Source organism: Ursus maritimus, unplaced genomic scaffold (genome assembly GCF_017311325.1).
Source record: "Ursus maritimus isolate PB19 unplaced genomic scaffold, ASM1731132v1 scaffold_21, whole genome shotgun sequence".
Taxonomy (NCBI): Eukaryota; Metazoa; Chordata; class Mammalia; order Carnivora; family Ursidae; genus Ursus; species Ursus maritimus.
In genome coordinates, this window is record NW_024424564.1 from 36,951,166 (window position 1) to 36,977,988 (window position 26,823).

At 38.1% G+C, this 26,823-nt stretch overlaps 1 protein-coding gene across 1 annotated transcript in view; it reads left to right on the forward strand.

Moving 5' to 3' along the window:
• ANO4 (anoctamin 4) overlaps positions 1–26,823 on the forward strand; it is a 310,379-nt gene that overhangs the window by 278,430 nt on the left and 5,126 nt on the right. Inside the window, exons 23-25 of the mRNA XM_040637073.1 lie at positions 10,248–10,400; positions 11,366–11,513; positions 22,829–22,948. Of these exons, the coding sequence (XP_040493007.1) occupies positions 10,248–10,400; positions 11,366–11,513; positions 22,829–22,948 (421 nt within the window). The remainder of the gene's footprint in view (positions 1–10,247; positions 10,401–11,365; positions 11,514–22,828; positions 22,949–26,823) is intronic.

Genomic DNA, 26,823 nt, shown 5'->3' on the forward strand with positions numbered 1-26,823 from the left:
CATGATGTCTATAGCCATCTATATGTCCTTTTTGGAGAAATGTTTGTTCATGTCTTCTCAATTTTTCATTGCATTATAATTTTTTCTTTTTTTTTTGGTGTTGAGTTATATAAATTCTTTATGTATTTTGGATATTAACCCTTTAGCAGATATATCATTTGCAAGTATCTTTCCCCATTCACTAGGTTGTCCTTTTATTTTCTTAATGTTTCCTTTGCTGTGTAAAAGCTTTTTTTTTTTTTTTAAAGATTTATTTATTTGACAGAGAGACAGCCAACAAAAGAGGGAACATAGGCAGGGGGAGTGGGAGAGGAAGAAGCAGACTCCCAACGGAGGAGCCCAATGCGGGGCTCTATCCCAGAACGCCAGGATCATGCCCTGAGCTGAAGGCAGACGCTTCACGACTGAGCCACCCGGGCGCCCCTGTGTAAAAGCTTTTTATTTTGATATAGTCTCAATAGTTTATTTTTGCTTTTGTTTCCCTTGCCTTAGAAGACATATCTAGAAAAATGTTGCTATGGCCAATGTCAGAGAAATTGCTGCCTGTGCTCTCTTCTAGAATTTTTATGGTTTCAGGTCTCACATTTAGGTCTGTAATCCACTTTCAGTTTGTTTTTGTGTATGGAGTGAGAAAGTGGTCCAGTTTTATTCTTTTGTATGTAGCTGTCCAGTTTTCCCAGCAACATTTGTTGAAGGGATTTTTTTCCCATTGCATATTCTTGCCTCCTTTGTCATAGATGATTTTGCCATATAATTGTGGGCTTATTTCTGGGCTCTCTATGCTGTTCCATAGATCTATGTGTCTATTTTTGTGCCAACACCATACTGTTTTGATTATTATATCTTAGTAGTATATCTTGATATCTGGGATTGTGATGCCTTCAGTTTTGTTCTTCTGTTTCAAGATTGCTTTAGCTGTTCAAGGTCTTTGGTAGTTCCATACAAATTTTTGGATTATTTTAGTTCTGTGAAAAACGTTGTTGGTATTTTGATAGGGATTTCATTTAATCTGTAGATTGCCTTGGGGAGTATGGACATTTTAACAATGTTAATTCTCCCAATCTATGAACATGGAATATATTTGTGTCATTTTCAGTTTCTTTGATCAGTGTTTTATAGTTTTCACGGTATAGGTTTTTCACCTCCTTGGTTGTTTATTCCTAGGTATTTAATTATTTTTGGTGCAATTATAAATGGAATTGTTTCCCTAATTTCTCTTTCTTCTACTTCATTATTAGTGTATAGAAATGCAACAGATTTTTGTATATTGATACTACATCCCACAACTTTACTGAATTCATTTTTCCTTTTTAGGTTTTTTTTTTTTTTGGTGAAGTCTTTAGAGTCTCCTATATATGGTACCATGTCATCTATGAATAATGAACGTTTTACTTCTTCCCTAGCAATTTGGATACCTTTTCTTTTTCTTGCCTGTTCTGTGGCCAGGACTTCCAGTACTCTGTTGAATAAAAGTGGTAAGAGTGGACATCCTTGTCTTGTTTCTGACCTTAGGGGAAAAGCTCTCTGTTTTCACCATTGAGTATGATGTTAGCTGTTGGTTTTCATAGATGGCCTTATTATATTGTGATACATTCCCTCTAAACCTACTTGGTAGAGGGTTCTTTTTTTTTTTAATCATGAATGGATGTTTTATTTGTTGAATGCTTTTTCTGCATCTATTGAAATGATCGTCTAGTTCTTATTGTTTATCTTATTGACATTACAAATCATGTTGATTGATTTATGAATATTGAACCACCCTTATATCCCAGGAATCCCACTTGATCATGGTGAATGATTTTTTTATGTATTATTGGATTTGATTTGCTAATATTTTGTTGAGGATTTTTGCACTATGTTCATCAGAGATACTGGCTTGTAGTTCTCTGTTTTTGTAGTGTGTTTATCTGGTTTTGGTATCAGGGTAATGCTGGCCTCATAGAATGAATTTGGAAGTTTTTCTTCTTCTGTTTTTTGGAGTAGTTTAACACTTCCTTATATGTTTAGTGGAATTCATCTGTGAAGCTCTCTGGTCCTGGACTTAACGTTTGTTGAGAGTTTTTTGGTTACTGATGCAATTTCACTGCGGGTAATCACTCTGTTCAAAATTTTCTGTTTCTTCCTGATTCAGTTTACGAGATTATTTCTAGGAAATTGTTCATTTCTTCTAGGTTGTCCCATTTGTTGGCATATAATTTTTCATAATATTCTCATATAATCCTTTGTTATCTCTGTGGTATTGGTTGTTATTTCTCCTTTTTCATTTTTTGAGTCTTTTTTTTTTTTTTTGATGAGTCTGGCTAAAAGCTTATCATTATGTTGATCTTTTCAAAGAACCACCTCCTGGCTTCATTGATGTATTCTAATATTTTTTAAAATTTTCTATTTCATTTATTTCTACTCTAATCTTTATTACTTTTTTCCTTCAACTGGTTTGGGTTTTGTTTGTTCTTTTTCTAGCTTCTATAAGGCTAGGTTGTTTATTTGAGATTTTTCTTGCTTCAAGAGGTAAGTCTGTATTGCTAGAATCTTCCCTCTTAGAACAGCTTTTGCTACATCCTGAAGATTTAGGACCATTGTGTTTTCATTTTCATTTGTCTCCATGTATTTTTTTATTTCCTCTTTGATTTCTTGGTTGATTCATTTATTGTTTAGTAGCATGTTATTTAACTTCCATACGTCTGTGTTCTTTCCGATTTTTTCTTGTGGTTGATTTCTAGTTTCATAGCATTGTGGTCAGAAAAGAGACATAATATGATTTCAGTCTTTTGAATTTGTTGAGATTTGTTTTGTGGCCTAACGTGTGATCAATTCTGAATAATGTTCCATGTACACTTGAAAAGAATGTGTATTCTGCTGTTTTAGGATGGAATGTTCTGAATATATCTGTTTAATCCATCTGTTCCAATGTGTCATTCAAAGTCACTGATTCCTTGTTGATTTTCTGTTTGGAAGGTCTACCCATTGATGTAAACGAGGTGGTAGATTTTTCTGCTATTATGGTATTATTGATTACTTCCTGTATGTTTGTTAATAGCTGTTTTATGTATTTTGGTGCTCCCATGTGGGTGCATAAATATTTACAGTTATTATATCTTCTTATTGTTCTCTTTATAAATTGGTAGTGTCTTTTGTAACAGTCTTTGTTTTAAAGTCTATTTTGTCTGATGTAAATATTGCTACCAGCTTTCTTTTCACTTCCATTTGCATGATAAATATTTTTCCCTTCACTTTCAACCTGCATGTGTCTTTTCATCTGAAATGGGTCTTTTGTAGGCAGCATATGGATGGGTCTCGCTTTTTTATTCATTCAGTCACCCTGTGTCTTTTGATTGTGGTGTTTAGTCCATGTACATTCAAAATAATTATTGATATTTTGGTACTCATTGCCATTTTGTTACCAGTTTTATGGTTGTTTTGTAGTTCTTCTCTGTTCCTTTCTTCTCTTGCTCTCTTCTCTCATAGGTTGATGGCTTTCTTTAATGATACATTTGTATTTCTATTTTTTTGTATATCTGTTACTGATCTTTGATTTGTGGTTACCAGTAGGTTTATATATAGCATCTTATACACATAGCAGTCTATATTAAGTTGATGGTTGCTTAAGTTTGAACCCATTCTAAAAGCACTAAATTTTTCCCCCTCCCCCCACGTTTTAGGTATATGGTGCCATACTTTACATCCTTTTATTTTGTGAATCCTTTGATTTTTACAGATATACTTAATTTTAGTGCTTTTGTGCTTCCTACTTAACATTTCTCATAAGACTGGTTTAGGGGTGATGAAGTCCTGTAACTTTTAATTTTAATAGAGAGCAGCAGCAGCAGAGGGAAAGGGAGAAGCAGACTCCCTGCTGAGCAGGGAGGCTGACGCAGGACTTGATCCCAGGACCCCGGGATCATGACCTGAGCCAAAGGCAGATGCTTAACCAACTGAGCCACCCAGGCACCCTGTCTAGGGAATTCTTTCTCTCCTTCTATTTTGAATGATAGCCTTGCTGCATAGAGTATTCTTGGTCACAGGTTCTTCCTTTCAGCACTTTGAGTATATCATGCCACTCTCTTCAGGCCTGTAAAGTTTCTGTTTAAAAATCAGCTGATAGTCTTATGGGGTTTCCTTTGTATATAATGGTTTTCTTTCCTCTTGCTGCTTTTAAAATTTTGCCTTTATCACTGCTTTTTGCCATTTGATTATATGTGTCTTTTTGTGGACCTCCTTGGGTTGATTTTGTTGGGGGCTCTCTGTACCTCCTACATCTGGATTTCTATTTCCTTCCCCAGATTTGGGGAGTTTTCAGTTATCATTTCTCAAACTTTCTGCACCCTTTACTCTCTCTTCTCCTTCTGGGATCCCTATAATGAGACTGCTGATATGCGCACCAGATGTCTGCCCCCAGCCCACTGCCAGGGTTGCAGTTGGACTGGTAGGTGTGGTTTATCTTCCCCTCTCCCCAGGGCATGAGTCACTCTGGAGTGCTGTTGGCCACTGTGAGGGCTGCTTGCACAATGCCACCTCTGTGGCACGGTTTTAGATGGACTTCTGCCAAGGGTGTATTGGATGGAGGTGGATTCATAGGAGAGCATGGGGGCAGGGTGAGTTTTTAGCAAGCTTGGTGGAGGGTGTTCTTGCTGATTTTCACAGGTGTCCATATATCTAGGCTAGGGGACAGGAAGAGAAATGGCACCTGCTAGTTCTTTTGTTCTTGGAGAAGTCTCCTAAAGATCCCTGCCCCTCCAGCACATGTTTTGAGATTAATAAATAAATCTTCCCATATACCCCAGGTGTTTTTTAAACTGATTCTATGCTATATCTCAGTGGGGTTGTTTGGGCAGGGACTCAGCTTCCTATCACCCTCTAACTCTCCCAGAGTTGAGCTGCTAACTTTTACAAGTTCCAGGTGTTAAGCCCCACTGAAAACCAGAGGCATTTAACTTCATGAGTTTTTAGAAAGCCAAATGTTGTGGGGATTCATCTTCCCAAAGCTGGTCCCCCATCCCTGGGGTGTCTCATGTGAGATTTGCTCTTCTCCCTTCTTTATGCCTGTGATGTAACTTCCTCCAGTGGACAGTCTTACCGGTCAGTTTGGTTACCAAATGTATCTTCACCCTTCCTCCAATTTTTGATGCAGCCCCTCCTCTATGATTAGCTGTGGAGAGTCTGTTCTTTCTTTCCGTCTTTGAGTCATTTTCTGAGTTATTTACACTGATGTGGGTGTTTGTTAACTAGGTATATCCAGGGACAAGGTGAACTTAGGATCCTCTTTGCCATCATCCACAGAAGTAATAAGGACAGTTTTTGAGAATAAAGTTTATAGCAATAAATGTGTGTATTAAGAAATTTAAAAGATCTCAAGTATCCTTTCTGCTTCAAGGAACTAAGAAAAAGAACAAACTCTGCTCAAAGTTACCAGAAGGAAGGAAATAACAAAAACGAGAGCAGAAATAAATGAAATAGAGACCAGAAAAACAATAAGTAAGATCAACAAAACAGAGCTGATTTGTTGAAAAAATGAAATTGACAAAACTTTAGACTACAAAAAAAAAGAGAAGACTCAAAATTAGAAATGAAAAAGGATACTACAGAAATACGTAGGATTATAAGAGGCTCTAATGAACAACTACATGCCAACGAATTAGATAACCTAGAAGAAATGGATAAATTTCTAAAAACATACAACCTACAAGAGTGAATCAGGAAGGAATAGAAAATCTGAACAGACCACAAACAAGTAAAGAGATTAAGTCAGTAATAAAAAATATCCCACAGTAAACCTGGGACCATATGGTTTCACTGGTGAATTCTAACAAGCATTTAAAGAAGAATTAACACAAATCCTTCTCAAACTATTCCAAAAAAACAGAAGAAGAGGAAACACTTTCAGACTCATTCTGCAAGGCCAGAATTACCTTGATACCAAAGCCAGGTAAGGATACTACAAGAAAACTATGAGCAAATATCCTGGATGAATATAAATGCAAAAACTCTCAACAAAATATTGGTGAACTAATCATTTTAATGTCTTCTTAAACTCAAACACCATAACCAAATGGGATTTATCCCTGGGATGCAGACTGATTGATTGAAAATAGGCAAGTCAAATGTAATACATTAGTAGAACGAGAGATTAAAATCCTATGATAATCTCAATAGATTCAGAGAAAGCACTTGATAAAATACAACATCCTTTCATTATAAAAACCCTCAACAGATTGGGTATAGAAGGAACATACCTCTACATAATAAAGGCCATATATAATAAACCCATAGCTAATATTATATTCAGTGGAGAAAAATTGAAACTTTTCCTCTAAGATCAAGAAGAAGACAAGAATGCCCATTCTCCCTACTCTTATTCAATATAGTACTGGAATTCCCATCTAGAACAATTAGGCAAGACAAAGAAAAGGCATCCAAATCAGAAAAGAACTAAAATTGTCATATTTGCCCATTAAATGATTTTATATACAGGAAATCTCAAAGACTCAACCAAAAAAACTGTCGGCACTAATCAACAATTTCAGTAAAGTTGCCCGATATACTTACACTAATAATGAAACCTCTGAAAGAGATAGAAAGCTATTCCATTTAGAATAACATCAAAATCAATACCAAGGAATAAATTTAACCAATAAATTTAGCCACTGAAAGATCTACAAAACTTTGCTGAATGAAACTGAAAAGACTCAAATAGAAAGACATCCTCTGTTCATGGATTGGAAGAATTAATGTTGTTAAAATATCCATACTACAAGAATCCATCTGTAGATTCAACGCAATTCTTCACAGAAATGGAAAACAAAACAAAAACAAAACAGGGTGCCCAGGTGGCTTAGTCAGTTAAGCAGTTGCTTAACTTGGCCCGAGATCGGTGATGATCTCGGGCCCTGGGATCCAGCCCCACATCAGGCTCCCTGCTCAGTGGGGAGTTTGCTTCTCCCTCCCCCTGCTTGTGCTCTTTCTCTCAAATAAATAAAATCTTTAAAAACAACAACAACAAAGTAAAAGAAAAAGAAAAACCTAAAATTTGTATGGAACCACAGAAGAACTCAAATAGCCAGTGTAGTCCTGAGGAAAAAGAACAAAGGTGGAGATATCACACTTCCTGATTTCAAACTGTATTCTAAATCTGTAGTAACAAAAACAGTATCTTACTGGAGTAAAATTAAACACATGGACCAATGGAATAGAATAGAAAACCCAGAATTAAACTCCTTCATGTATGGCCAACTAATATTCAACAAGAGAACCAAGAATACTTAATGGAGAAAGGGTAGTCTCTTCAACAAATGGTGTTGGAAAAACTGGATAAGCACGTGCAGAAAAGTTAAATTGGACCCCTGTCTTAACATCACTCACAAAAATTAACTCAAAATGGATCAAAGACAAACATAAGAGTCAGTACCATACAGGGAAAGAGCCATAAAATCAAGACAGAATAAGTTCTCCAATGTAAGCAGAGTTGCAGAAGCTACTAAGGAAGCAGTAGTTAATTACGAGAGGTTCCAGCAGAGGCCACATCACGCTTACCGTGAAGGAAGACTAGAATTTCACCAGACTATGGATAAAAAACCCTGGTATATGACATAACCCCATAAAACCAGAAGTCCAGTGTGGCCAAAGTAGAGGATTGTTCGGGAAGCCTGTCTAGGCATGAGGTATGTTTGAACATGAGGCTTGGAAGATCCTTGAATGGCACAGTGAAAAATTTGGGATTTAGTCTACAGGCAATGAGAACCTTCTGAAACATTTGGAGTAGAGAGATGATCGATGATTGATTATGGGCTTTAACCAATATTGTCAGCAGTGAGATGGGGGAGGGAGGTGAAAGTCTGAGGCAGAGAAGTCAGAACATGAGAGTCTGAACTCCAGTAGGAAGAGTGGAGGCTTGGAGGCTAATTAACAGTCATGAAAAGTGAGCTAGATGAGACCTGATTTGTATGCAAGACAAATCTGAGGGTAAGGAAGACATGAAAGGAGGAGCATGTAAGGATGACAGATTGAGGTTTGAGATTGAATCAGGGTTTGGAGAGTGCTGCTTCTATAGCATAACAGCAGGCAGCTGGAAGTTCCCTGATAAGATTCAGGGTGAGAGAGAGGGAATTGAGAACCCTTATCAGAGAGCTAATAACGAAGTCATGAGAGTAGATGGACTGACCCAAGGAAAGAAGAAAGCCAGCAGAAAGAGGAAACCAAGAGGGAAAACTAAGGGAGATGCCTGTGTCTCCTGGTGGGTGAAGAGCCAGCAGCATAGGCACAGAGTATGAATGTGACCAAAGACAGGTGACACCCTGAAGATGGCTGTGCCACAGAGATGAGGTAAATGGACTGACTCTTCAGGACTCTGGAGCCACATTACCCACTAAGAATTGCTTCTTAGTTGTGCGTCAAGCAAGTTCCTTGACTTCTTAGTGCCTCCATCTCCTCATCTGTAAAATAAGGTAATAATAATGCCAATACAATAGGGTTATTGTGAAAACTAAATGAGCTAATATATGTGAAGTAATGAGAACAGTGGCTGTTACATAGAAATGGTATATAAGTGTTAGTCATTATTTTGTTACTTTCTAAAATAGTCTACAAAAGCAAAAACAAACTATACAGTCCTCCACTTAGCCAAGTACTTTTTTTGCAGTCCACAATGCCCAATAAATTCTATTTTTTAATTTTCAGTTATGTTCTCTGGTTGCTTTGCATCAGGGATTGCCTTTTTTTTAAGCTTGTTTTTAACATTTTATTTTCCAAATTTGCAAAAATAATACAGAGCTCCCATATACTCTTCACCTTGTTTCCCCTAATGTTAATACATTGTATATTTATTGAAACCAGAAAATAAACATTAGTACATATTGTTAATATAATACATAATATTAACACAATAATTAATACTATTAACTAATCACAGACCTTTTGTTAATATTACCTTTTTTTTTTTTTTTTACCTTTTCTTGTCCAAGACCCATCCAGGATCCAACATTGCATTTAAATTGGGTCGTCTTGTTTTCTTCCCATCTATGACAGTTCTTTGTTTTTCATGATCTTGATACTTTTGAAGAGTGCTGGTTTACAGTTCAGTAGAAGGTCCTTCAGTTTGGCTTTATCTAATGTTTTCTCACGATTGGGTTCAGGTTATGGCTTTTTGGCAAGATCACAGAAATGATGTACCCTCCTCAGTACATCATATCAGGGGTATATAATGTCAATATGTCTTATTACAAGTAATATTTACTTGGTGAAGGTGATGGCTACCAGGTTTTTCCACTGTAAAGATAATGGACTCTGGGAAACAAACTGAGGGCTTCAGAGGGGAGGGGGTGGGGGAATGGGATAGACTGGTGATGGGTAGTAAGGAGGGCACGTATTGCATGGTGCACTGGGTGTTATACGCAAGTAATGAATCATGGAACTTTACATCAAAAACTAGGGGTGTACTGTATGGTGACTAACATAATAAAAAATACTAATGTTTTTCCCTTTGTAATTACTATCTTGTAGGGAGATACTTTGAGAATATGCAAATGTCTTTTTTTTTTTTTACTATAATTTCCCCTATTAATTTTAGCATTCTTTGGTGGTTCTTGCCTGCAACAATTACCATGATGTTTTTGACCAATGGTGATTTTTCTATCTTTATCATTCCTTTTACATTCATTTTTATGCATTTATTTTCTAATTTATTAAAATTCAATCATAGGGAGGAGCTATCCCTTCTCCCCCATTTATTCAGTTATTTATATCAGCATTTATATCAGTATGAATTTAGATATTTTGTCTTTGGATTTAACCCAATACTATCATTTATTTTGTTGTATGTATCGTTCCAGCTTTTGCCATTGGTAGCTCCTTCATGTTTGTCCTGTGTCCTACTAATATGCTCCCCATTTGATTTCAAGGTCTTCCTAACTTTCTGGCATCATGAGATATTCCAGCTTCCCATGGTATTGTCCCTGCCATGGCTCTGGAATCAAACATTTTTTAAAGGAGCTCTGTTCCTTTTATTAGACAATGGTATTTAGAAAACAAGATCTGGATCCTAGATATGATCATTGCTCCTAGGATGTCATTCCTTCCAGGCCCAGGTAGTACCTCTTTTTCCAGTGTCCTTGCTATCTTTCTTGAAGAGATGTTTCCTGTGAGTCTATATTGGAAACAATATGGGCGAAGACAAGGGCACATTCAGATTATTACCCTTTTGAAAATAGTAATGGAAAACCAATACTCTTTGTTCTTTTTCCTTTTTTCTTCTCTAGTTCTTCAGTTTGGATTCACAACTATCTTTGTGGCAGCTTTTCCCCTAGCACCACTTCTGGCCTTACTGAATAACATAATTGAAATTCGACTTGATGCTTACAAATTTGTCACACAGTGGAGGCGACCTTTAGCTTCAAGGGCCAAAGACATAGGTAAGTTGGATTTGAAATTTTTTTAGATATTTTAAAGATATTAACCATCTGGCGGATAAAATACAAACAGACATCAACTTTAGATTTTTACTTGTGGTTTCCATGTAAGATGACTTAACTTATTCTAGAAAAGAATAATTATGTTAGCTTTAACTAATATGAGACAAGTAGTAAAGCTGCCTATTTTGAAATTTATAATTTCCAGTGCTAGAGAATTTGTGCTTAAATAGATTCTCAATTTGGTTATTTGAACTTGGACTCTTGATTTATTATGACTTATTTCCTTTTTAAAGTAATCTTCCATTGTAAGCACATGTCCAACAAATGTTTTCCTGAGTCACATAAAGCATGGTCCAGTTTTCTAAAGACAGAGATGGCCTTTGGTCTTTGACAAGAGGCTGAGTCGAATCAGGTGCAGCCTCTTGAGCACTGCCTGAGATCAGAGACCATTTTTTATTCATTCCTGCATCAAATGCTTAGAACAGAGCCAGCAGGCACTCAGTGTGTATGGAAGAGAATTGAATACGGATGTACTTGGCTCACAGTGGTCTTTAACCTCCATATCAAACAAACCCACATTCAGTGAGCACCTACCTTAGGTCAGTGCAAAAGGGACTGGGCCCACCCAGATGTCAGCACCCTAAGGAGCTCCCAGCCTGGTAGTGGCTTGACAGTGTGAGTGCTCATCTTATCGGATAACGTATCGGTGCCTTATCACCGACCAGAACTCTCTGACTTAAGTCTGATCCTGACTGAGTCATTAAGTCATGAGCATTGGCACTTTTCCAGAAACTCCTTCAGTGCCAAAGTGTTTGCAAGTACAAGTTCTTACTCTTGGTTACAAGTGTATTTGGGGATTTGAAAGGACCCATGAAAGGACTATTGAAATGAGTTACCCCAGTTGTTTTTGTACTATTATCTCTGCTGTTGTGTCTGGAACTAATATAACACTTCTCTTTGAATAGGAATTTGGTATGGAATCCTTGAAGGCATTGGAATTCTCTCGGTTATTACAAATGCATTTGTCATAGCGATAACATCTGACTTTATCCCTCGCTTGGTGTATGCTTATAAATATGGACCTTGTGCAGGCCAAGGAGAAGCTGGACAAAAGTAAGTTTGTCATAAAATCATGAAATCCCCGTTTCCTATGCACTGTGTGATGCTGGTACACTAAGTCAGAAGCTTCGGCATTGGAGCAATGCAGGATGAGAAGGGCAGTAGTGGGGAAGGTGGAATTATGAGGACACTTTCAGCCAAAGAAAACATATCCTGATCTACTGAAGAGATGGGGCTCAATACAGGTAACACAAGTTTTAGGTGGAATTAATCATTTCTCCTACCCCTGACTCCTACCAACTATGAATTCAGAAATGTATGGTATGCTAATGTGTGTAGCCAAAAAAAGTAGCACATGATACAGTAAATAGTTATGCCATTTTCATGAGTTTGTAAGAGGACAGTTACAATTTGATTCCTCTTGTGACATCATAGGAGATTCTGCAAATTCTCCATGGGAAATATGCAACCATGCAATATGTACCCTGTAGGTACTCAATAAGTATTTGTGGAGTAACTGAATGATTCTTTATTTTTTCCTTTTAGTCTTTTTTTTTTATTATGATGTTTAGTCACCATACAGGACATCATTAGTTTTTGATGTAGTGTTCCATGATTCATTGTTTGCATATAAACATACTCTCCTCCCTTCTAAAACCCTCAGTTTGTTTCCTGGAGTCCATAGTCTCTCGTGGTTCATTTTCCCCTCTGTTTATCCCCCCTTCATTTTTCCCTTCCTTCTCCTAATGATCTCCCCGCTATTCCTTATGTTCCACAAAAGAGTGAAACCATATGATAATTGTCTTTCTCTGCTTGACTTATTTCACTTACATAATCTCCTCCAGTCCCATCCATGTTGATGCAAATGTTGATTTGATTCTTTCTGATGGCTGAGTAATATTCCATTGTATATATGGACCACATCTTCTTTATCCATTTGTCTGTTGAAGGGCATCTCGGCTCTTTCCACAATTTGTGGACAATGCTGCTGTGAACATTGGTGTACATATGGCCCTTCTCTTCACTACATCTGTATCTTTGGGGTAAATACCCAGTAGTGCAATTGCTGGGTCATAGGGTAGCTCAATTTTTAATTTTTCAGGAACCTCCACACTGTTTTCCAAAGTGGCTGTACCAACTTGCATTCCCACCAACAGTGTAAGAGGATTCCCCTTTCTCCATTTGTTGTTTGTTGCCTTGTCAATTTTTGCCATTCCAACTGGTGTAAAGTGCTATCTCAATGTGGTTTTGATTTGAATTTCCCTGATGGCTAATGATGTTGAACATTTTTCATGCATCTGTTCATATCTTCTCCCATTCTGCGGGTTACCTCTGTGTTTTGATTACTGTTTCCTTTGCTGTGAAGGAGGTTTTTTTATCTTGATGAAGTCCCAAAAGTTCATTTTTTTCTTTTGTTTCCCTTACCTTTGGAGATGTGTCGTGAAAGAAGTTGCTGTGGCTGATGTCAAAGAGGTTACAGCCTATGATCTCCTCTGTGATTTTGATGGATTCCTGTCTCACATTTAGGTCTTTCATCCATTTGGAGTTTACCTTTGTGTATGGTGTGAGAGAGTGGTCAAGCTTCATTCTTCTGTACATAGCTGTCCAGTTTTCTGAGCATGATTTATTGAAGAGACTGTCTTTTTTCCATTGGATATTTTTTCCTGCTTTGTCAAAGATTAGTTACCATAAAGCTGAGGGTCCATTTCTGGAGTCTCTATTCTGTTCCATTGGTTTATGTGTCTGTTTTTGTGACAGTACCATGCTGTCTTGGTGATCACAGCTTTGTAGTATAGCTTGAAATCAGGCAACGTGATGCCCCCAGCTTTGTTTTTCTTTTTCAACATTTCCTTGGCAATTCGGGGTCTTTTCTGGTTCCACACAAATTTTAGGATTGTTTGTTCCAGCACTTTGAAAAATGTCATTGGTATTTTGATTGGGATAGTGTTGAAAGTGTAGATTGCTCTGGGTAGCACAGACATTTAACTATGTTTATTCTCCTGATCCATGAGCATGGAATGTTTTTCCATCTTTTTGAGTCTTCTTCAGTGTCATTCATCAGTGTTCTGTGGTTTCTAGAGTATAGATCATTTACCTCTCTGGTTAGTTTATTCTGAGATACCTTATGGTTTTTGGTGCTGTTGTAAATGGAATCGATTCCCTAATTTCTCTTTCTTCAGTCTCATTGTTAGTGTATAGAAATGCAACTGAGTTCTAGTAATTTGGGGGTGGAGTCTTTTGGGTTTTCCACATAAAGTATCATGTCATCTGCGAAAAGAGAGTTTGACTTCTTCTTTGCCAATTTGAATACCTTTATTCTTTTTTGTTGTCTGATTGCTGTTGCTAGGACTTCTAGTACTATGTCGAACAATAATGGCGACAGTGGGCATCCCTGTCATGTTCCTGATCTTAAGGGAAAGGCTCTCAGCTTTTCCCCATTGAGAATGATATTTGCTGTGGGCTTTTCATAGATGGTTTTTATGAAATTGAGGAATGTGCCCTCTATCCCTACACTCTGAAGGGTTTTAATCAGGAGAGGATGCTCTATTTTGTCAAATGATTTTCCACATCAATGGAGAGGACCATATGATTCTTGTCTCTTCTCTATTAATGTGATCTGTCACACTTATCAATTTGTGAATGTTGAACAACCTTGCATCCCAGGGATGAATCCCACTTGGTCGTGATGGATAATCCTTTTAATGTATTGTTGGATCCTATTAACTAGGATCTTGTTGAGAATTTTGGTGTCCATATTCATCAGGGATATCGGTCTGTAATTCTTTTTGATGAGGTCTTTGCTTGGTTTTGGGATCAAGGTAATGCTGGCCTCATAGAATGAGTTTGGAAGTTTTCCTTCTGTTTCTATTTTTTGAAACAGCTTCAGGAGAATAGGTATTATTTGTTCTTTCAATGTTTGGTAGAATTCCCCAGGGAATCCATCAGGCCCTGGGCTCTTGTTTTTTGGGAGGTTAATGATGACTGCTTCAATCTCTTCATGATTAATTGGTCTGGTTAATCAATTTCTTCCTGTTTCAGTCTTCATAGTTTATGAGTTTCCAGGAAGGCATGCATTTCTTCCTGGTTGCTTAATTTATTGGCATATAGTTGTTGATAATAGTTTCTAATGATTGTTCCTATTTCCTTGGTGTTGGTCGTGATCTCTCCCCTTTCATTCATAATTTTATTAATTTGGGTCCTTTCTCTGTTCTTTTGAATAAGTCTGGCCAGTGGCTTATCGATCTTGTTAATTCTTTCAGAGAACCAGCTTCTAGTTTTGTGGATCTCTCTCCTGTGCTCCTGGTTTCTAATTCATTGATCTCTGCTCTAATCTTAATCAGTTGTCTTTCCGTGCATGGCTTAGGCCTGTTCTTTTGTTCCATCTCCAGCTGTTTAAGGTGTGAGTATAAGGACTGCATTTAGATTTTCCTATTCTTTTGAGTGAGGCTTGGATGGCTATGTATTTCCCCCTTAGGACTGCCTTTGCAGTGTCCCATAGGTTTTAGACTGATGTGTTTTCATTCTCATTGGTTTCCATAAATTGCTTAAGTTCTTCTTTAATTTCCTAGTTTACCCAAACATTCTTAAGGAGGATGGTCGTTAGTTTCCAAGTGTTTGAGTTTCTTCCAAATTTTTTCTTGTGATTGAGTTCCAGTTTCAAAGCATTGTGGTCTGAGAATATGCAGGGAATAATCTCAGTCTTTTGGTTTCGGATGAGACCTGTTTTGTGACCCAGTATGTGGTTTATTCTGGAGAAAGTTCCATGTATGTTCAAAAAGAATGAGTATTCTGTTGTGGAATGATCTGTATATATCTATGAGGTCCATCTGGTCCAGTGTGTCATTCACAGCTCTTGTTTCTTTGTTGATTTTCTGCGTAGATGATCTGTCTGTTGCTGAGAGTGGACTGTTGAGTTCCCCTACTATTAACTTATTATTATCTATATGTCTCTTTATTTTGGTAAACAGTTGGCTTATGTAGTTGGCTTATATAGTTGGCTGCTCCCCTGCTGGGGGCATAGATATTTATAATTGTTAGATCCTCTTGTTGGATACACTCCTTAAGAATAATATAGTGTCCTTCTGTGTCTCTAACTATAGTCTTTAGCTTAAAATCTAATTTTTCTGATACGAGAATTGCTACCCCAGCTTTTTTTGGGGTTGTTGGCATGAAGAATGGTTCTCTATCCCTTCACTTTCAGTCTGGATGTATTTTTAGGTTCAAAGTGAGTCTCTTGTAGACAATATATGGATGGGTCATGTCTTTTTATCCAATCTGCAATGCAACCCTGTGTCGTTTATGGGAGCATTTAGGCCATTCACATTGAGAGTGATTATTGAGAGAGATGATTTTAATGTCATCATGTTGCCTGTGAATCATTGTTTCTATAGATTGTCTCTGTAAATTTCTGTTATCATTCTTGGGTTCTTTCTACTTTTATAGAACCCCCTTAATATTTCTTGTAGGGCTGGCTTGGTAGTCACGTATTCTTTCAGTTTCTGCTGGTCTTGGAAGCTCCTTGTCTCTCCATCCATTCTGAATGACAGCCTTGCTGGATACAGTATCCTTGGCTGCATGTTCTTCTCACATAGTGCTCTGAATATGTCTTGCCAGCCCTTTCTGGCTCGCCAGGTTTCTGTAGACAGGTCTGACGTTATTCTGATGTTCTTCCTTCTGTACGTGAGGATTCTCTTCCCCCTGGCCGCTTTCAAGATTGTTTCCTTGGATCTAAAATTTGTGAATTATACTATTATATGTCATGGTGTTGGTCTGCTCTCATTTATCTTGGGAGGGGTCCTCTCTGCCTCCTGGACACAAATGCTTGTTTCCTTTGCCAGATTAGGGAAGTTCTCTGCTACAATTTGTTCAAATATCTTCTAGAACCCTGTGTGTGTTTGGTGGGCGGGGGGGGGGGGGGGATGGGTTCAGTGAGAACCTGTTTTTTGGGGCTTTTGTTCTCTGGCGGCTTTCCCTGGTGGCTTTCTGTGATTCTTCTGAGAGAGCAGCAGTGACCGTATCCAAATCTCTGTCTCAGAACAGAGAGATCGCGGTCTGCTCTTCACTGAGCTCTCCTGGCCACACTGACTCCATTTCTGTCGGTGCTGCTAAAATCCTGCAGCATCCTGGTTTGTGCGCCCCACAGCCACTCTCCCAGTCCTCACTCCCAGGGCTGGCTCGTCTCTGCCCTTTGTGCTTCTAACACCTCCAGCCGCCCCCGGTTCCCACACACGCTCCCAAGCTCCCGGTTTCAGTCTGGTTTCCTAGTGGCTGCCGGTCAGCGAGTCCAGCCCGCTGCCCAGCACAGGAGGCTTCTGCCTTCCCCAGCACCCGAGCACGGCGGCTCCCTCCCCCTTCCGTTTATCTTCCGATATCTGCGCGCAGACTCTCGGCTCCCCGCTTCATACCTCGAGACCCAGCGCCAGAGATGTTCTGTTTGTAGGGCTCCATATGTATCTTCTTAGGTCCCAGGCTGAGTTCATGGGTGTTCAGGATGGTCTGGTAGATATCCAGCTCGAGTAAGGGGACCGGTTAAAATAGGGTCCCCCACTCCTCCACCATCTATCCTGGAACCGAACAGAATGATTCTTTCCTGGCTATTGGCCTGACCAATGTACATATTACCCCAGGCAAATTCAATTCTGTAGCATCACTTAAATGATACCCAGAAGTCAGGGCTTTCTGGGTATTTCTGGTCAAGTAAAGTCCAGGCAAAATTATAATACATCCCCTAGATTTCATTTCTATACCCTTGGAAAGAGACAAGAAATTTAACCTACTTTCATGGGAGAAAAATCCTTGTTTGGATAAAGTAAAAACAATCCAGTTCTAATTGTGGGATTTAGATGTCTGTAGGTCAGAGTGGAGTATATTTTGGGAGACTTTTCAGTGCCCCAGAAATCATCCCATGTGGGCTGACTACTCACACAGGCAGCCCTGCCTGCTGGTTTACTAGTCGGAACTAAACTAATCCGTATAACCACTGTAGTTCGATTAGCCCCCAAGGAATAAAGTGCTACCAAATCAAGTCAGCCAAATTCATGCCCGCCTGGCCTAGGTCCAATTCCGTTGTTAATCTTACGTAACTGCTCTAAGGCATGGATAGTTGAATGCAATAAACCTCACAATCCAGCTATTTGAAGAGGCTTCTGTAAAGTCCTTTACCATAATAACCATGTGGCCATTAGACACTAATTATCTAGCAACTTTAAGTGAACGTACCATCCTATTTTAAGAGGTTTAAAGACTTATGTTGTACTACTCACCTATTCTTTCTAACTTGTTGCCAATATCCTCTGCTTGACTGAGCCTAGAAAAGTTTGCCTTTGTTTAAACCACTTTCCCATCTTCTCAAAACAACCCCGGGAGTGGGACATGCATTATTACCCTCAGTTTGAAGAGCAGAAAGAGATTGAGAGGTTAAATCCAGAATCACAAGACAGAGTAACTGATAGAACCCACATGAAGGCGAAGCCTAGACTCATGCAGTGCTCTCTGTGCTGAACCACAGCCCTGGGGGCTATTGCCAATAAATGTTTATCCAGCTCATCTAACGGGAGAACTCCCCAGGGGTTTAAGTCCCAATGGTTATTTAAATTCTTTTTGGACTGCAAATATAATGAAACCTGTGTTGGTCTGGGGGGGGGGGACCCAAAAATAAAGTGGGAACATTTATGTGCAGTTGATAGTGAATCACAGCTTTAGAATGTTGACAACTTTTTGGATTTAAGACAATGTTCATGGAGATTAAAATTTATCTAACAGTCTCCTTGATTTAGGTTTATTGGGCTCCCCTGGGCTATTTTTTACATATAACCTTTCACATAAGAGCCTTCTGCCACTTTGAATATTTATAGATCTACCTTCTATCGTTTTTCTTGTTTTCACATAGTTGCATTTGTATAAGTTTCTTCATGAATCTTATTTTCTGCCTCATCAGCTACTCTGTTATCCTTTTTAAGGTTTTGGGGTTATTTCTTTTCCAGTTTGGAAATGCTTTAGAAATGATTGCCCTCATAGAAGAGCAGCGTTGTCAGATTTTAGCATGTTACAGGCTTTCAAGGTAGTGTGTGCAGAGTCACATTCCACTTACGGCGTTTCTCCAGGTGAATTAAATCCTAGTATTTCAGTTGAAGCTGACTCTAAATCCAAAGTGCTCCAAACCAAACTCCGAAACGCCCTCAGTGTCTCTTTCTTACTCTTTTTTCAGCTTTCCCTGGCTTCTCCAAAGATGAGAATTTCATACATATGTCCAGAGTCACTCAGTTCACATGCCTCTTATCCCTGTGACCGGATGTGTCAGCCATCCCTGACCATGCCTTCCAACCACAGTCCCCCTACTATCATGAGTGTTCAGTGAATGCCTCTTTAGTGGCATAGAGGGGAGGACGTTCTCATTTTCCAGCCAGATCTGAACATGGGAGGAATACCATGAGTTGAGGCAATGTTCTCCACACAGTGGATACACAGGAAATTTTTAAATGTTTCATCTTTCCTCTTAAGACATTTCTTTTCCTTTGGCTGCAGCCTGCCTCAGTAGGTTCCTGGACCAATGCCCATGCTCGGATTGTTCATTGTTTGCAAAATGAAGTCACTTCCTCTTTCAGGAGATCCTCACATGAGCCGTCTAGGAAAGTGCTTAGAGAACTAAAATCACCTCTAGATATGCATCAGGAGACAGAAATTATGAAACAAAATTGAAGGCACATACTATGAAATTTAACTCTGACAGAACAGTTTTAATCAACAAACTAAAATTATTTTTCAAACAGCAGAAAAAATCATTTTGAGCCCTCCCCCATCCACTGAATGTTTTGAGAAACTAATTACTTTGTTATCAGGCTAGAGTTGTGGAACATTCTCTAAGAATATGTGCAGGCCTTAGGATTATTGTGAGGTATATATCTGATGCAGTGATCTAAATCAAAGCTGATTTTCATGTAGAAATAGTGAAATCATAAGGACTTAGAGACTTGATCAAGGACACAGTGCTCAAACTGTCACAGAATGAACTATAGGTATCTTAATAAAGTGATATATTTTTGCAAATTATAAATCAATAGAGCAACATCATAACCAATTGCAAAGTTGTGTTTAAAAAATAAAGCCAACTGTACAGAGATTTAATCTTTCTTTTTTCATAATGTCTGGCATTTTTATTGCAATAAGTCAGAATTCCACTTTCTTCTGTCCTTATCTCATTAGCCTAATTATAAATAAATTTATAAATTTGTCATTATCTATAAGACACATTTGACTTTAAATGCATAAACCAGATCTTATTTCTTCTAGCTTTTTCATCACTTGAGCCCTATCCCATTCTGTTTGTGTCACTATATCCAAATTTGCCTTTGAGGCAAATTTAATAACAAAATTCAAAGACATTCCACAATAAGTTTGATCTGGAATCTACAAACTCAAAAGTCAACTTCAAGTTCTTTTCTTCCCCTTAACACTGATTACTAATGATCACTAGTGCATCTTTTTCCTTATAGTAAAGGATTGAAACAGTAAGTCATGAATGGTTTTAAAACCAGAATTCTCAAATTTAAATGAACGTAGTCTTTACAGAAGTTACTTGGTGGGTATTAAGGAGGGCACGTATTGCATGGTGCACTGGGTGTTATACGCAAGTAATGAATCATGGAACTTTACATCAAAAACTAGGGATGTACTGTATGGTGAGTAACATAATAAAAAAATAGGGGCGCCTGGGTGGCACAGCGGTTAAGCGTCTGCCTTCAGCTCAGGGCGTGATCCCTGCGTTATGGGATTGAGCCCCACATCAGGCTACTCCGCTATGAACCTGCTTCTTCCTCTCCCACTCCCCCTGCTTGTGTTCCCTCCTCGCTGGCTGTCTCTATCCTGTCGAATAAATAAGTAAAATCTTTAAAAAAAAAAAAAACATAATAATATTTTTTTAAAAAGTTACTTGGAAAAGGCATGCATCCTAACTCAAACAATACTACCCTTACATATTTTCTGAATCTCCTTTCTTGAAAATGCCTTCAGAAGCCATCTACCAGCCCCTTAAGAAAATTAACTTTTTTTGTATTTACGGAAATCCTCCCTTCGTTTGATAGTTTTTTCTATCTCGTATTGCCTGATCATCAGTGTAGCTTCATCTTTCCTCTAACTTGGAGCTGGTGGTGGGCCGCATCGAGGGTATAGTGATCTCCTGCCGCCTATGGCTCCAGATTGACATGTGAATGCCACTGGCTGAACTTCATACAGGGAACTCTAGGAAATCTCATTTTCCTGAATTGTGACCACCTCAACTATTTACTGTGGGCAATAGCTAAGATTCTACCACAGTGAAAAGACTTTGAGAAATGCCCAGGCAGTTTGGTATTAGCAGTCCCTCTTCTTCCCTGATTATGGACAGGATAGAGAAGGGAGACTTACACCACTAACTATCAATACACATCCTACATGCATGTGTGAGGCTTTGTACACAGCACAGAACCACCAAAGGCACATTTTCAACTTGGATTTATGACTGATATTACATGAATATGCTTAACAAATAGTTCAAAGATACATCTTCTTTATTATAAAGGTAGAGTGTTGTCCATGAGACTGGTATTTTATTTAAATTTAGATTTTTCTCAATTGAGTTTTTGGACAGAGCAGCCATTAGGCCACAGCTTTAATCTCAGTAAAGCTGCAGGGCTGTTTTGGGAGATAAGAAAGAGTGCAGAGGGGCTTGTGAATATTTCATTTCAATGTTAGGCCTGTTTTCTGCCAGTTTGCAGAGCACCTTTCCTTTCCCACTGTTTGGCTCCTGAGAAAACTCTGCTATATTCTATAGTTCACAAAAACTGGCTCCCTCTCTATGACAGCTAATAATCATCAAAGCACTAATTTGCTTCCATGTCATGTGCTAGGCGGTTCAAAGAGGAGTGAGACATTATTCCAAATTACCAAGGAGTGGTAGGGGAGACCTGCTGCCAGTTGGAGTAAGGCATGTTGCACACCCACTGACCATTTGTTTCACCCATGAGTGACTTGACAAATGGGTCCTTCTGCTTGCTTCATTTTTTTAAGGCCATGATAAAACCCCAGTGATTTGTCTTGATCAAGATAACACGCAGAACTCACGTCTTCTCAGAACTGCGTTTGTGTCATCATTTTGGTTTGGTGTCCAGCAGCTTGGAATAGTCATACCAGACAAGTTAATGAAGAGAATTTGAAAGCTATGATTTATTCATTAAATCAATAATTATTTATTGACCTTCTGCAAGGTAAAAGAAATAAAATTAATAATAGCCACTCACATTTAATTAAGATCTTGCTATAGGCTAGGCACTCTATCACTCACTTTACATGTATCATTTTGTTTAATCCCCACAATGACCCTAGGAGGTAAGCACTTTTGTTGCTTAAAGAAGTTACATAACTTGCCAAATTTGCATGGCTAGAAAGCAGAAGAGCTACAGTTTGACCCTCAAACCCAAGTTTTTAGTGTTGTAATATACTGACTCCTAGTGCGGAATAGAAGCTATGTTCTCAAGAAGCTTATTAGCCCTGGCATATGTCGGCAATAGTTTTATTCCTGGGTCATTCTTAAGACCTTGATAGAATCTCTGATGCTTTAGTTTTCCTCAAATGAAATTAATTGAATTTGATATTTAGTGGATTCCTACACTACACAAGGCATAAAAATACTTATGACACCTGCTCTGCTCCAAAACAGCCTAAAGCAGACCTCCCTCTACGCAGGTAACCCGCCCAGCTGCACGGTAATGGTGAAGTCAGGTACAGCGGCACCATACGTAAGAGGGAACGAGTCTTTTTCTGCGGGGATTAGGCATCTTCCCAGAAGGGATGCCATTTCTGTTGGTCATTGAAAAATGAGCACTATTTCTACTTAGAAGGAAATGAAGAGGGAATCCCAATAGAAAAGATAACCTGAACAGAGGCATGAGAGCATATGGTATATGCAGGGAATATAGTCTAGCATGACTGTAGAAAGGGATGTGCGTTTGGAAGGGGGTCATAGTAACACCAGTCACATTCAGGGCATTATGGGAGAGTGTAGGTATTCGTTAATAAAGGAATGTGTCTGTGTGTTTACATCATCAAGGAGAGAAACAGTGACTTGCCTACTAATCCTGCAATCACCTGTTTCACTGAAGTATTGATTGGGATAGTGGTATTCTGTACGACGATTCTGAACAAGAAGAACTAGAATAGAAGAATGACTTGTTCCTGATTCCACATACCCGGGGTTTTTCTGTGTATCCTGAGTGCTTATGACAAGGCAGAACCAGCGAAAGACATTTACAAGTGCAAGAGTTTCTAGGAAATAGAGCCTTTAGTGAATTGGATGCAGTGGTGATCAGAGATCTAATTATAGAATTCTTTTTCAGGTGCATGGTTGGCTATGTAAATGCCAGCTTATCTGTATTTCAAATTTCTGACTTTGAGAACCGATCTGAGCCTGAGTCCGATGGCAGTGAGTTCTCGGGGACTCCTCTCAAGTACTGCAGGTGAGGATAGCACTCTTAGCCAATCCTGGGCTGGCTTTGCCATGGGGAGGTTTTGCTAAGAGAGCCCTTTCTGACTGAATGGGTTTAAAGCAGTGGTTCTCAACCTTAATCATGCATTAAAATCCACTGGAGAATTTTAAAATCTCCTCTTGAACAGGCTGTGACCTAGAAAATTAAAACAATCTCTGGGGTGGAACCCAGACATCCAGATCCAGGGAGCCAGATAAGAGTAACCCAAAGAGACCTACACAAAGACATCATAATCGAAAGTTAAAGAATATTAAAAGCAGCAAGAGAAAAACAACTTGTTACATACAAGGGGACCTCTCCCCATAAAACTTATCAGATTTCTCAATAGAAACTTTATAGGCCAGAAGGAAGTGGCATGATCTATTCAAAGTGCTGAAAGGAAAAAAAAAGCCTGCCAACCAAGAATATTCTGCCCTGCAACAGTGTCCTTCAAAATTGAAGGAGAGATGAAGAATTTTCCAGACAAGCAAAAGCTAAAGGAGTTCATTTCTACTCGACCAGCCTAACAAGAAATGTTAAAGGGACTTCTTTAAGTTGAAATGAAGGGGCACTAATTAGTAACAAGAAAGCAGATGAAAGTATAAATTTCACTGGTAAATATATAGAAAAGTGGAGATGATCACTTATAAAGTTAGTATGAGGTTAAAAGACAAAAGTAGTAAAAATCATTATAACCACAATTATTAGTTAAGGGATACACAAAATCTGGAAATTGTAACATCAAAACAAAATGTTGGGAGAGTAAAAATATAGAGCTTCATATTGTGATCAAACTTAAGTAATTATCAACTTAGACTGCTAGTTGTTATATGTAAGCCTTGTAATAACCACAAAGCAAAAAACCTATAGTAGATATATGAAAAAGAAAGCCACCAAATCATAAAAGGAGAGAGCAAGAAATGAACAGAGGGAAACTCCAAAACAGCCAGAAAATAATTAACAAATGGCAGTAAGTGCATACCTATCAGTAAATACTTTAAATAAAATAAATTCTTCAATCAAAAGACATAGAGTGGCTGAATAGATCGAAAGACAAGCCTGATCTATTTGCTCACTTCTGATGTAAGAACAAGATCTCCTAACATACCCAACACAGGGACACCTGGTATATAAAACAGATATTAACAGACCTAAGGGAGAAATAGATACACTTTAACACCCCACTTACATCAATGGATAAATCAGACAGAAAAATCAATAAAATAACATTGACCTATACAACATGTTATAGATATATACAGAACATTCCATCCAAAAGCAACAGAATAGACACTTCTCAAGCGCACATGAAATATTCTCCAGAATACAAATCAAAACCACAATGAGATACCACCTTACACCAGTCAGAATGGCTAAAATTAACAAGTCAGTAAACAACAGATGTTGATTAGAATGCAGAGAAAGGGGAACCCTCTTACACTGCTGGCAGNAATGCAAGCCAGGGCAGCCACTCTGGAAAACAGTGTGGAGGTTTCTCAAAAAGTTAAAAATATGGCTACCTTAAGATCCAGCAATTGCACTACTAGGTATTTACCTAAAGGGGCACCTGCACCCCAATGTTTATAGCAGCAATGTCTACAATAGCCAAACTATGGAAAGAGCGCAGATATCCACTGACACATGATTAAAAAGATGTGTATATATATATATGTATATATATATATGTATATATATATATACACACACACACACACACACACACACACAATAGAATGTTAGCCATCAAAAAATGAAATCTTACCATTTATAATGATGTGGTTGGAACTAGAGGGTATTAGCTAAGTGAAATAATTCAATCAGAGAAAGACAATTATTTTATCTCACTTATATGTGGAATTTAAGAAACTAAACAGGATCATAGGGGAAAGGGGGAAATAAAATAAGATGAAATCAGGGAGACAAACCATAAGAGACTCCTAATCATAGGAAACAAACTGAGGGTTGCTGAAGGGGAGGTGGGTGGGGTAACTGGGTGATGGACATTAAGGAGAGCACTTGATGTAATGAGCACTGGGGGTTATATGCAACTGATTAATCACTAAATTCTACCTATGAAACTAAAATGCACTGTATGTAACTAAATTGAATTTAAAACATTCTCCAAGATAGACCATGTTCTGCCACAACACAAGTCTTAATAAATTTAAGAAGACTGAAATCACATGAAGCATCTTTTCTGACCCCAGTGGTATAAAATGAGAAATTACAAAAAGAAAACTGGAAAAATTCACAAATATGTGGAGATTAAACATACTACTCAACATCCAGGGGGGTCAAAGGAGAAATAAGACATAGCTTGAGACATTTGGAAATAGAAATACAATGTACCAAAACATATGGGATAAAGCAAAAGCAATCCCAAGAGGGAAGTTCATAGCAATAAATGCCTACCTCAAGATACAAGAAAAATCTCCACCTAACTTTATACCTCAAGGAACAAAACAGAACAAAAAAGAACAAATGAAGTTAGTAGAAGGAAAAAAGTAAAGATCAGAGCAGGAATAAGACTAAAAACAAATAGAAAAGATCAATGAAACTACGAGGTGGTTCTTCTTTGAAAAGATAAATAAATTGACAAACCTGTAGCTAGGCTCTCCAAGAAAAAAGATTCAAATGAATGAGAAATGAAAGGGGGTATATTGTAACTGACACTGCAGAAGAACAAAGGATCATAAGAGACTAGTGAAAAATTGTATACCAAAAACTTGACAACCAAAAGAAATGGATAAATTCCTTGAAACATACAAATTTACCAAGACCAAATCAGGAAGAAACAGGAAATCGGAACACACCAATTACTAGTAAAGAGATTGAATCAGTAATCGAAAACCTCCCGACAGGGGCTCCTGGATGACTCAGTCGGTTAAACCTATGACTCTTAATTTTGGCTCAGGACATGATCTCAGAGATGAATCCCAAGTGGGCCTCTGCACTGGGTGTGGAACCTCCTTAAGATTTTCTCTCTCCCTCTGCCCTCCCCCCCCCACCCCTCTCTCTCCCTTTCTAAACAAACAAACAAAAACTCCCAACAAACAAAAGTCTAGGACCAGATAGCTTCACTGGTGAGTTCTACCACACATTCAAAGAATAGATACCAATTCTTCTCAGAATCTTCCAAACAATAAAAGAGGAGCAAATACTTCCTAACTCGTTTTACATAACCTTAACTCCAAAACCAGACAAGGACACCACAAGAAAAGAAACTACAGGCTAACATCCTTGGTGATGTTACTTACAACAGCATAGATGAATCTTAGTAGCATAGTAGTAAAGGAAAAAAAAAATGCAAGCCTCAGAAGACTACATACAGTATAATATCCTTTCTAGAAAGTTCAAAACCAAAACTAAACAGTATAGTATTCAGACAAATATTGATACAAATGTTTGTTAATAATAAAAATGAAATTCAGGATAAGGAAAGCAAGGGGAGGAGGAGCACAGAGAGTAAGGTATAAGTTCCTTATGTTTTAATTCTTGTGTTACATGATAGATATGAGAGATCATCATATTAAGTATTAAATAAATATAAAGGTTAGAGAAAAGAACACGAATGGATCAATGAGGTTAGTTAAAAAGATTATGATTAGGCCAATTCTGTGTACCTGAGGTTGAATATAATGTTATATGAAAATGCAAAGGATGTAGAATAGTCAAGATACTTTTGAAGAATAACTAAGTGGAGATTTACCTTACATTAGAACTAGTATAAAATTAAAATAATTTTTCAGTGTAGTGGTGGTGTCACCGAATCAAATAGAAAATGGAATAGCGAGAACTTAAAAATTGCATATTAAAGATGTAATAACAAAATAACACATACAATATGATTTATATAGAGTTCAAAT